General features: G+C 45.9%; 1 protein-coding gene across 2 annotated transcripts in view; it reads left to right on the top strand.

The window, feature by feature from the left end:
- Positions 1–371: 371 nt before the first annotated feature.
- LOC310827814 (D-serine dehydratase-like) overlaps positions 372–12,194 on the top strand; it is a 29,196-nt gene continuing 17,373 nt past the window's right edge. Inside the window, exons 1-4 of one of the 2 annotated variants that reach the window (XM_083704293.1) lie at positions 372–479; positions 2,385–2,533; positions 3,806–4,086; positions 6,286–6,463. In XM_083704293.1, coding sequence (XP_083560419.1) covers positions 2,385–2,533; positions 3,806–4,086; positions 6,286–6,463 — 608 coding nt within the window. In that variant the 5' untranslated portion in view covers positions 372–479. The remainder of the gene's footprint in view (positions 480–2,384; positions 2,534–3,805; positions 4,087–6,285; positions 6,464–12,194) is intronic. The other variant, XM_083704294.1, reaches the window with a different exon arrangement.

Below are 12,194 nucleotides of genomic sequence, written 5' to 3'. Positions count from 1 at the left end.
TTTTCTTAACCGTCCAATTTTGAAACCTTATTCGTGTTGTTGTTACAAGTGACCTTTAGAAGATCAACTAATGTAAAATCCTATACACAAAGCTTGCAAAGTATGCATTAAACATTTCCTCATTTAAAAAAAATAAAAACAAAGTCATTTTTCTTTCTTGGGTTTTGCAAAATGTCTTTTCCGCAGTGCACAGACATGCAAGCGTTAGAGCTGCTTTTTTGCATTAACTTATGTCGGTTTCTGTGTTTTGGTTTTGGAGTGGCAAGCGGTTAATTCAATAGGAAGCAGAGGTGGGTCTTGCGCCCCCTTTGGCTAAGCCAATGGGGCTCCCAGTACAGCCAACACCCCCTCCCATGTCCCGCCCCCCATGTCATATGACCTCAGCCCTGATCAGCCACCAGCTGTCTCTGTGCTGCAAAAGTGGACTTTATCCCAACTTAAGAGCAGCTGAATTTGAGCAAAACCAACTCTGCTAAGAGGTACACTTATTCTTTCCAAATTAAGATTTCATTCCGTTTCCTTAAGTGTCTCAAGACAGGCTGGCAGGTTAAAAGAAAACCTTCCATTTCTTGTTGCAGAGGGATAAATTTCCCTTCCCTTTCATTGAGCCTCAAATGCAAAATTGTCTGTTTCCCTGAAGTTGCCAAGAATACTATTGTGCTGCCTGACTGTTCTCTTGGCCTCTATGCTATCCGTTCCTGCCCTTTGTTTTTGTTTTTAAAATATTTTTATTAACAATTTCAGCAAAACAAAAATTTCAAAATATACCATATTCATTATTTTCCCCCTTTTTTCCCCACCCCATCAAACCCTCCCCCCCCAGACTCCCCTCAGCTCCTCTCTCTGATTTCGTAGCACATATTATTCTCTGCATGTTATAAACTTGTACATATCCTTACATTATCTATCATGTTATCAACCAATAAATTTGTGTATGTTTATTCGAACCCTGCCAAGGAGTCCAGTTCATTTTGTTGTCTTTTTAGATAATTTGTAAAAAAAGCTCCCATTCTTCCTTAAAGTCCCAGTTGTCCTCGTCTCGCAATTTAGCCAATTCTGCATAAGTCATCAATTTTTCTTGCCACTGTTCTTTTGTACCTTTGCACTGGGGTTCAGAGAACAAGATCGTCAGGAGAGTTTTCCAATAAGATTTTTGCTTCTTCTCAAAGATCAGAGACACGAGAAGATACAGAGGTATCCCTTGTCTCCCAAGGCGGAGGAGACGAGTTGGTGGGCACCCAACATAATTTTAATTATAATTTTATTATTTATACTCCGCCCATCTGGCTGGGTTGCCCAGTGGCTAATAGGCTACGTTGGGCAAAATATTCCTGCTTTGCATTGATTAGATCAGTGATGGCCAAACTTGGCCCTCCAGCTGTTTTGGGACTACAATTCCCATCATCCATAGCTAATAGGACCAGTGGTCAGGGATGATGGGAATTGTAGTCCCAAAACACCTGGAGGGCCGAGTTTGCCTAGGCCTGATCTAGTCCGACCCTCTGCAATGCAGGAATATCCAGCTGTCTCAAATGGGATCAAACCTGCAACCTTGTCGTTGTCAGCGCCACGCTCTAAGCCAGCCTTTCTCAACCTGTGGGTCCCCAGATGTTGTTGAACTACAACTCCCATCACCCCTAGCTAGGAAGGCCAGAGCTCAAGGATGATGGGAGTTGTAGTCCAACAACATCTGGGGACCCACAGGTTGAGAACCGCTGCTCTAAGCTATGCAGGCTGATTCTGCTGAACTACAGCTCCCATCATCCCTGACCACTAGCCATGCCTGCTAGGGCTGATGGGAGTTGTAGTTCAGCATCACCTGGAGGGCTGACGGTTCCCTGCTTTGGGTTTAGACCTTGCATGTCAGGAAGGAGGCATTGGCCATTGGCAGGCGTCATTAAACCAGGATCTGGTGATAGCTGCAACCTTGGGGTTATTGGCACCACGCTCTGATAGCACCAGTTGAGCTTTCCATTTGGGTGCTGCGCTGTGGGTTAAACCACAGATCCTAGGGCTTGCTGATCAGAAGGTTGGTAGTTCGAATCCCCGCAACGGGGTGAGCTCCCGTTGCTCGGTCCCTGCTCCTGCCAACCTAGCAGTTCGAAAGCACATCAAACTGCAAGTAGATAAATAGGTACCGTTCCGGCGGGAAGGTAAACGGCGTTTCCGTGCGCTGCTCTGGTTCGCCAGAAGCGGCTTAGTCATGCTGGCCACATGACCCGGAAGCTGTACGCCGGCTCTCTCGGCCAGTAAAGCGAGATGAGCGCCACAACCCCAGAGTCGTCCGCAACTGGACCTAATGATCAGGGCTCCCTTTACCTTTACCTTTAAGCATCATTTGTGCCATTCGCATGGGTCTCCTGCTAAGTTTCTCCTCCTGACAGATGTGGACTGGGAGACCCGTGGAAGAGCTGCCGAGCCCGGCATTCACTGTGGACCTGGACACGGCAAAGAGGAACGCCGAGAAGATGAGGGACCGCTGCAAGGCCCTGGGCGTGGTCTTGAGGCCTCACATGAAAACCCACAAAACGCTGTGAGTGGCGCCATATTGGATTGTAATAATAAATTACAGGAGGGGCGGAGAGAGAGATTACATTACCATCTCGCTTGCAATTTGGCAGGTCAAGTACAGTGGTACCTTGGTTCTCTTTTTTATATATATAGACAATTTTTATTAATTTCAACATACCAATTATTATACATTCCACAGAACTTCACATCTTATACAATCTTTTTGGACTCTGATGATTCACCATTTTTATCATTTCTTCTGCATTTCTTAAATTCCTATTGTCTTTAATTATCTTAACTCACAACCCACCTCTTTAACCATTTTTGCAATAATTCAAATAATTTATCTCACAAAGCTTCTTGCAAACCTACAAACGTAATCTGGTCATCACAATTACTTTTCAAATAGTCCGTAAATTTACACCAGTCTTCTGTGAATCTCTGGTCCCGCAGGTTTCAAATTCTTCCGGTTAGTTTATCCAATTCTGCATAGTCCATCAATTTCATCCTCCATTCTTCTTTTGTCGGTAATTCTTCTTGCTTTCATTTTTGTGGTACCTTGGTTCTCAAACACCTTGGTACTCAAACAACTTGGAACCCAAACACCGCAAACCCGGAAGTAAGTGTTCCGGTTTGCGAACTTTTTTTGGAAGCCAAACATGCTCCGTTTTGAGTGTTCCACTTTCATAAAATGAAAGCAATAAACAATGTGCTGCAGTCACACAATCCATCAGAAGCTGAACTGGGCTCCGCACAGTCACAAAAACAAAACGAAAAAGAGCGACAAAAATGCAAAATAAAGAGGAAAAACAGACAGACCTCAGCGTAACACTCAAAATGGAAGTGTGGCACTCAAATCGGAAGCGTAAGACTCAAAACGGAGCATGTTCGGCTTCTGAAAAATGTTCACAAACCGGAACACTTACTTCCGGGTTTGCAGTACAGTGGTACCTCGGGTTAAGTACTTAATTCATTCCGGAGGTCCGTTCTTAACCTGAAACTGTTCTTAACCCGAAGACCACTTTATCTAATGGGGCCTCCTGCTGCTGCCGCGCCGCCGGAGCACGATTTCTGTTCTCATCCTGAAGCAACGTTCTTAACCTGAGGTACTATTTCTGGGTTAGCGGAGTCTGTAACCTGAAGCGTATGTAACCTGAGGTACCACTGTATTTGGGTTCCAAGTTGTTTGAGTACCAAGGCGTTTGAGAACCAAGGAACCACTGTACTTTAAATTGGAAATATTATAGGGGGAAAATGAATATATATAATAATCGTAATTGCGTTCTTCCCTCAGGGAGGGCGGAAGTCTCATGACCGGAGGTACCCTGAGGAAGATTGTGGTGTCCACGTTGGCCGAGGGCCGATTCTTCGCCGATGGCGGCTTTGACGACATCCTCTACGCCTACCCTCTGCCTTTTGACAAGGTGGAAGAGTGCGCAGCCTTGGCTGAGAGGCTGGATGCCTTCCATGTCCTCGTGGACAGCCACGCGGCGCTGTCCCTCCTGAAGAAGAGGCCCTTGCGCCACGGGAAACATTGGAAAGTGTGGCTGAAGATCGACTGTGAAAACCACCGAGGTACCGTGGGCTCTTGCCGGGGACAGGCCAGCACCCGCTCTGCCAGGGTGGCCTGCTCAGGGCATCTCATTTTGGGGGGCGGAACTTAGAGGGATGCGGGTGGTGCTGTGGGTTAAACCACAGAGCCTAGGACTTGCCGATCAGAAGGTCGGTGGTTCAAATCCCCGAGGCAGGGTGAGCTCCTGTTGCTCGGTCCCTGCTCCTGCCAACCTAGCAGTTTGAAAGCACACCAGTGCAAGTAGATAAATAGGTACCGCTCCAGTGGGAAGGGAAACGGCGTTTCCGTGCACTGCTCTGGTTCGCCAGAAGCAGCTTAGTCATGCTGGCCACATGACCCGGAAGCTGTATGCCGGCTCCCTTGGCCAATAAAGCAAGGGCTTAATTACTGTGAAAGCAGTAAGGGTGTACCTAGTTTTTCACACATGGTTTTTCCCATTTTGGCTTTATTTCCGTTAAATAAATCATTGCACGGAGTAATATGTCCTGTGTCATTGTTCATCTGAGGTAGCATTTACCTAATTTTAAGAGCTGCGAAGGAACAGGTGGCTGTTAATCAAGTTCTGATCTGTACAACCACAGAATTCAAAGAGGGCGCGTTTTCTTTTCCCCACGACCATATTAACGAAACCAAAATATCTTTTGAATTCTCCGGTCGTGTTGCGACTTTTGAGCACCCCTCTCGTTTTGGGAAGTCAGAAGTTGAACAATTTAGCACCCCTTTCATGCAGCTACGTAGCTCAGCCCATGGGTAGGCAAACTCAGGCCCGGGGGCCGGATGCGGCCCAATCGCCATCTAAATCCAGCCCACGGACAGTCCAGGAATCAGCGTGTTTTACATGAGTAGAATGTGTCCTTTTATTTAAAACGCATCTCTGGGTTATTTGTGGGGCCTGCCTGATGTTTTCACATGAGTAGAATGTGTGCTTTTATTTAAAATGCACCTCTGGGTTATTTGTGGGGCATAGGAATTCGTTCATTATTCTTTTTTTCAAAATATAGTCCGGCCCACCACAAGGTCTGAGGGACAGTGGACCGGCCCCCTGCTGGAAAAGTTTGCAGGAGTTTCTTAATCTCAGGGTTGTGTAGGTTTGAGCCCCATGTTGGGCGAAACATCCTTGCATTGCTGGGGGGAGAGACTAGATGATTCTCCCGTCCAGCTCTACGAATCTATGGACACCCCGTGCAAGGCGGAGCCTGGGGGGTTAGGGTGGGGTTTGGAGACAAGGGGCGGAGCCACAGCTTCCTCCTCCTTGATGCTGCTTGTGGAACTCAGCTGGGAGGAGGATGGAAGCAAAATGGGGAGACTTGCCTCCATTGGCCGCAACTCCTGCAATCGTTGGCTCTGAGGCGCCCCCTTGTTGTTGTTGTTGTTGTTGTTGTTTAGTCATTTAGTCGTGTCCGACTCTTCGTGACCCCCTGGACCAGAGCACACCAGGCACTTCTGTCTTCCACTGCCTCCCACAGTTGGGTCAAACTCATGCTAGTAGCTTCCAGAACACTGCCCCACCATCTCGTCCTCTGTCGTCCCCTTCTCCTTGTGCCCGCCATCTTTCCCAACATCAGGGTCTTTTCCAGGGAGTCTTCTCTTCTCATGAGGTGGCCAAAGTATTGGAGCCTCAGCTTCAGGATGTGTCCTTCCAGTGAGCACTCAGGGCTGATTTCCTTCAGAATGGAGACGTTTGATCTTCTTGCAGTCCATGGGACTCTCAAGAGTCTCCTCCAGGACCAGGAGGTGATGGGCCCAGTGGCCATGATCTTCGTTTTTTTCCTGTTGAGCTTCAGACCATATTTTGCGCTCTCCTCTTTCACCCTCATTAAAAGCTTCTTTAATTCCTCCTCACTTTCTGCATTCAATGTTGTGTCATCTGCATATCTGAGGTTGTTGATATTTCTTCCGGCAATCTTAATTCCAGCTCGGGATTCATCCAGCCCAGCCTTTTGCATGATGAATTCTGCATATAAGTTAAATAAGCAGAGAGACAAAATGCAGCCTTGTCGTACTCCTTTCCCAATTTTGAACCAATCAGTTGTTCCATATCCAGTTCTAACTGTAGCTTCTTGTCCCACATAGAGACAGATGAGGTGATCAGGCACTCCCATTTCTTTAAGAACTCGCTTTACACCCTATCAAGTCCCAATGGGCACCAGCCAGAAAACTTATGTGCTGTACCTCTCCCTTTTTCTCCGCTTTAATTCCAGCCGGCCTGAGGCATTCGGACCCCGCTGCCCTCGAGCTCGCCAAGGCCATTGCGGAAGGGGCCACCGAACTGGCGGGGATATACGCACACTGCGGCAATTCCTACAGCTGCCACGGAGCGTCCGAAATTCAGGCCGTGGCTCGCACCACCACGGCGTTGACCCTGAAGTTCATGGAGCAGTGAGTGTTTTTAAGCCTTCATTCTCTTGCAGGATATATTTATTGATTTGCTTCTTTAAATATCCCACCTTTTCCCCTCTAAGGAGCTCAAGGCGGCGTACACTGGTTTGTTTTTTTTAATGATATTTTATTAAGTTTTAAGAATAACAACAAACAGAAAAAGGAAAAAACACATACACAAAAATATAGTTATAAAATACAAAAAATACAAAAGTTTAACTTAGAAAAAAGAAAAACAAAAAGAAAAGAAAAAGCACATTAAAAAAAACACAAAAATCCCTCTTTTTAATTTCTCATCTTTGATTCACTTATTTTCCTGACTTCCTCACATCTCCCTTTTTTGTATCCCTTTTGAAAATTAGTTCAGCAAATTCATATCCAATTAATTTATCTATTATCAATCCAATCTTATTTTTTACCTTGTTGCTAGAACCCCTTCGGTTCATTTCAATGTCATCAACATTCAGAAATTTTACAATGTTTCTGTAAATAAATTTTAAATTTCCTCCAATCTTCTTCCACCAACTCTTCTCCCTGGTCTCGGATTCTGCCAGTCATTTCCGCCAGTTCCATGTAGTCCATTACTTGCATCTGCCATTCTTCCAGAGTGGGTAGGTCTTGTGTCTTCCAATGCTTTGCGATGAGTATTGTACACTGTTTATTTAGTCCTCACAGCAAGCCTGTGAGGTAGGTCAAACTGAGACACAGCAGCTGGCCTAATAATAATAATAATAATAATAATAATAATAATAATAATAATAATACAGTCTTACCTCGGGTGGAATGTGCTTTGGGTTGAGCGTGTTTGAGTTGGGCTCCGCAGCAACCTGGAAGTAACAGAGCGCGTTACTTCTGGGTCTCGCCGCTCGCGCATGTGCAGGTGCTCAAAATGACGTCATTCGCATGCACGGAAGCAGCAAAACGTGACCCACACGGGCACAGACACGCCGCCGCGGCTTTCGTTGTGTTCAGGATGCGAATGGGGCTCTGGAACGGATCCCGTTCGCATCCCGAGGTACCACTGTAATAATAATAATTTATTATTTATACCCCGCCCATCTGGCTGGGTCTCCCCAGCCACCCTGGGCGGCTTCCAACAAAGTATTAAAATACAGTGGTCTGTTAAACATTAAAAGCTTCCCTAAAGAGGGCTGCCTTCAGATGTCTTCTAAAAGTCTGGTAGTTGTTGTTCTCTTTGACATCTGGTGGGAGGGCGTTCCACAGGGTGGGTGCCACCACCGAGAAGGCCCTCTGCCTGGTTCCCTGCAACCTCGCTTCTTGTAGTGAGGGAACCGCCAGAAGGCTCTCAGAGCTGGACCTCAGTGTCTGAGCTGAACAATGAGGGTGGAGACGCTCCTTCAGGTATACAGGACCGAGGCCGTTTAGGGCTTTAAAAGTCAGCACCGACACTTTGAATTCTGCTCGGAAACGTACTGGGAGCCAATGTAGGTCTTTCAAGACTGGTGTTATGTGGTCTTGGCGGCCGCTCCCAGTCACCAGTCTGGCTGCCGCATTCTGGATTAGTTGTAGTTTCCGGGTCACCTTCAAAGGTAGCCCCACGTAGAGCGCATTGCAGTATCTCTCGCTTGGATTACCAAGGTCACCCAGTGAGCTTCAGCACTGAAGGAGGATTTGAACCCAAGTCTGATACACTTCCGCCATTCTGGCTTTGAGCCACTAGGAGCTGCCCTGGCTAAGTTGGGCCGAAACTCTGCCTTGCCCTAGTTTCGCAGAGCAAGGGGGCAGCTGGCCAGATCTGTAGCAGGCAAACAAGGGCGCACAGGATCCGGTCCAATACAGGACAGCAGGCATGACAAGGCAGCAGGATCCTGTGATCCTATAGAATCATAGAACTGTAAAGTTAGCAATCCCAAAGTTAGGATTCCACATGTTAACGCTCTTTGATTGCATTCCTTAACACAAGTGTGCGACTACAAATAGCTGAGTTGGTAGAGCATGAGGCTCTTAATCTCAGGGTTACGGATTCGAACTCGTGTTGTGCAAGGAGATTTGTGCATTGCAGGGGGTTGGACTACATGACCTTCAGAATCCCCGTAGAATTCTGTGTACAGTATTTTTATTTTTTTAAAAGAGGTGCATTTTGTGTGCTTCCTCCTCTGTGTGGCCACTAGGGGGCAGTGGGCTGTCAGCATCAAAGGTCCCTTATGGTCCATAGCAGAAAGAACTAAGTCTGTTTTGGTTTTCATTATGTATTTTGTGTTTTTTATATTGTATTTTATGCTGTCAACCACACTGAGATCTACAGGTATAGGTTGGTATGCAGATTTAGCAAATAATAATAATACAGCTTAACAAATATCGTTGTTTCCTTACAATATTCACTTAGCATTTTTATTCCTCATTCTTAACTTCCATGATGTTTCTGTTCAAATCCTTTATCTTAAATGTAATACTTATTAACATATATCCTACATTATGTTCCTTTATTGTTCTCGTTCCTTTGCCTATATTTCCCGTGCTGCCTGCGATTTCCTTTGGCTGTAATATTTTCCCAGATAATCCGAAAAGCTTCTCCGCTCTTCCACAAACGTTTTTGTCTTTTGGGTCTCTTATTTTTGCCGTCCATTTTGCCGTCTCCATACAAGTCCCCTTGTTTTAAATTCCTTTTTTTTAAAAAAAAAAGATATTTATTAAAGTTTTCAATATTAATACAATAAAAATCAAAAAGAAAAAAAGAAAAAATAACAAAAATACAAAAATGAAAATAATTAAAAACACACAGAGTTTCCATTACTTATTTTCCATTAACTTATTTCCCAGACCTCCTCGTACCTCCCTTTTTTGTATTCCAATTCAAATTGTTAGTTCAGCAAGTCCTTATCAATAAATTTTAACCTGTTTCTAAACCTTTTTTTTCCATATTCTCTTAAAGCATTACAGCTGGAAACCACTAAATTTCTATCCGACATCGTTCTAACATTCATTAAAGTAGTTTTAAATTCCACTCCTCTTTCGCCGGAACGTCTTCCAATGTTCTCTCTCTCTCTCTCTCCCTCTCTTTGCGAGTGTATGAGAAAGTTTCCTGTTTTATTGGGGCAAATTCCTCTCAGATGTTTCCGTGGAGGTTCAGATTAGTTGCAGGCAGGAAGTGGAACACAGTTTTAGGGCAGGAGGAGAGACGGCAGAGAGTGCGGGGAGAGGAGAATAAAGCAAGGGGGGTGCAGACGCAATACTTTCCAGGCCAGGCCTTTAAATCACCCACATGCAAAGCAGACGGGAAAGAGGGGGATTCGCCAGAGAGACCACAGGCCTCCGAAACGCACCTCCTTTTCTAGCCTTGGGAAGTTCAGAGTCTTTGATGTGAGCTTTGATGTGATGGGAACTCAGAGCATCAGGTGGGACAGCGTACCCTCCAACATTTCTCCAGTGAAAACAGGGACGTCCCGTTCCAAAATGATAATTTTTGCTACTTAGACCCCACACATCTTACTGGGTTGCTCCAGCCGCTCTGGGCAACTTCCAACATATATAAAAGACATAATTAAATGTTAAAAAAACACAAAACTTCCCCATACAGGTTTGCCTTCAAATGGCTCAGGGGTCGGATAACTCCATACCCTCCGAAATTTCTCCGTTGAAAATAGGGGCATCCTACCATACCCTCCAGCATTTCTCTGATGAAAACAGGGACGTCCCGTTCTGTCATGATAATTTCTGCTATTTATACCCCAAACATCTTAATGGGTTGGCCCAGCCACTCTGGGAAACTTCCAACATATATAAAAAGCTACCCTGGGCGGCTTCCAGTATGTATAAAAACATAATAAAACGTCAGACATTAAAACCTACCTGATACAGGTAGGTTAAATAAAAAAATTAAAAATAATAATTTAATGTTAAAAACCCAAAACTTCCCCATACAGGATTGCCTTCAGACGGCTCGGGGGTCAAATAACTGCATACCCTCCAACTTTTCTCCAGTGAAAATAGGGACATCCAAAGGAAAAGTGCCTGTTCTATTTGTCCATGGAGTTTTCTTGGCAGGGATACTGGAGTGGCTTGCTGGTTCCTGCTCCAGGTGGATCACGTTTGGTCAAAACTCTCACCTATGACCTGTCCATCTTGGGTGGCCCTGCACGGCATGGCTCATAGCTTCTCTGAGCTATTCAAGCCCCTTCACCACGGCAAGGCAGTGATCCATGAACCAACTGATTGGGAAAGGAGTACGGCAAGGCTGTATATTGTCTCCCTGCTTATATAACTTATATGCAGAATTCATCATGCAAAAGGCTGGGCTGGATGAATCCCAAGCCGGAATTAAGATTGCCGGAAGAAATATCAACAACCTCAGATATGCAGATGACACAACCTTGATGGCAGAAAGTGAGGAGGAATTGAAGAACCTTTTAATGAGGGTGAAAGAGGAGAGCGCAAAATATGGTCTGAAGCTCAACATCAAAAAAACCAAGATCATGGCCACTGGTCCCATCACCTCCTGGCAAATAGAAGGGAAGAAATGGAGGCAGTGAGAGATTTTACTTTCTTGGGCTCCATGATCACTGCAGATGGTGACAGCAGCCACGAAATTAAAAGACGCCTGCTTCTTGGGAGAAAAGCAATGACAAACCTAGACAGCATCTTAAAAAGTAGAGACATCACCTTGCCAACAAAGGTTCGTATAGTTCAAGCTCTGGTTTTCCCAGCAGTGATGTATGGAAGTGAGAGCTGGACCATAAAGAAGGCTGATCGCCGGAGAATGGATGCTTTTGAATTCTGGTGCTGGAGGAGACTCTTGAGAGTCCCATGGACTGCAAGAAGATCCAACCTCTCCATTCTGAAGGAAATCAGCCCTGAGTGCTCACTGGAAGGACAGATCCTGAAGCTGAGGCTCCAATACTTTGGCCACCTCTGGAGAAGAGAAGACTCCCTGGAAAAGACCCTGATGTTGGGAAAGATGGAGGGCACAGGGAGAAGGGGACGACAGAGGACGAGATGGTGGGGCAGTGTTCTGGAAGCTACCAGCATGAGTTTGAGCAAACTGTGGGAGGCAGTGGAAGACAGGAGGGCCTGGCGTGCTCTGGTCCAGGGGGTCACAAAGAGCCGGACACGACTAAACGACTAAACAACAACACAACAGCAAGGTATGATGTATTGGTGGGGGGGTACTTGAGCTACACCCCTTCTGTGATGTATGTATGATGTTTCTGGGGGTGGTCTTGATCTACAGGGTGGCAATTTCAAAAGTGTATATAAGGCCTTGCACACCATTTTTCTGGGTTCCTTCTCCCTCCTGCATTGTGGTGAGTGAGGACCCTGTTGCAACAGATCAATAAAGTTCAGGCTTACTAGCTGCTTTGCTTCTCAGTATTGTCTGGTTGGCCTCTGTTATTTTCTCCTCCCAATAGGGAATCTACGTAAGGACTCTATATGGGCTCTTGGATACCCCATAAGGGAAAAAGGGCAGTTTTTGTGTACAACAGCAGCGCTTAGCCATCATGGCTTGTAGCCATCGATCGCCGTCTCCCCTTGGTCATCTCTTCGTCTTGTGGCAGCGAGTCCCAAGGGTTAATCCTTGCACTGCCCAACGCTTGACTTCCCTCCTGATGGCATCTCAGTGTCATCTTCCTCCCCCCCCCCCACCTGCTTATGGGACTGCTGCTACAAGCCAACTGCCCTTGATGTCCTCCGCCAGTTAAAAAGGCCATCAATGCAGGTCTCCGGCTTGCTTTTATGATGCACCCGGCTAATATTATGCTGTGTCCCTCCTTCT

This window comes from Podarcis gaigeae (genome assembly GCF_964106915.1).
Source record: "Podarcis gaigeae genome assembly, chromosome: 12".
Classification (NCBI taxonomy): Eukaryota; Metazoa; Chordata; class Lepidosauria; order Squamata; family Lacertidae; genus Podarcis; species Podarcis gaigeae.
The sequence above is the reverse complement of the archived record's forward strand: the minus strand, read 5'-3'. Positions and strand labels throughout refer to the sequence as shown.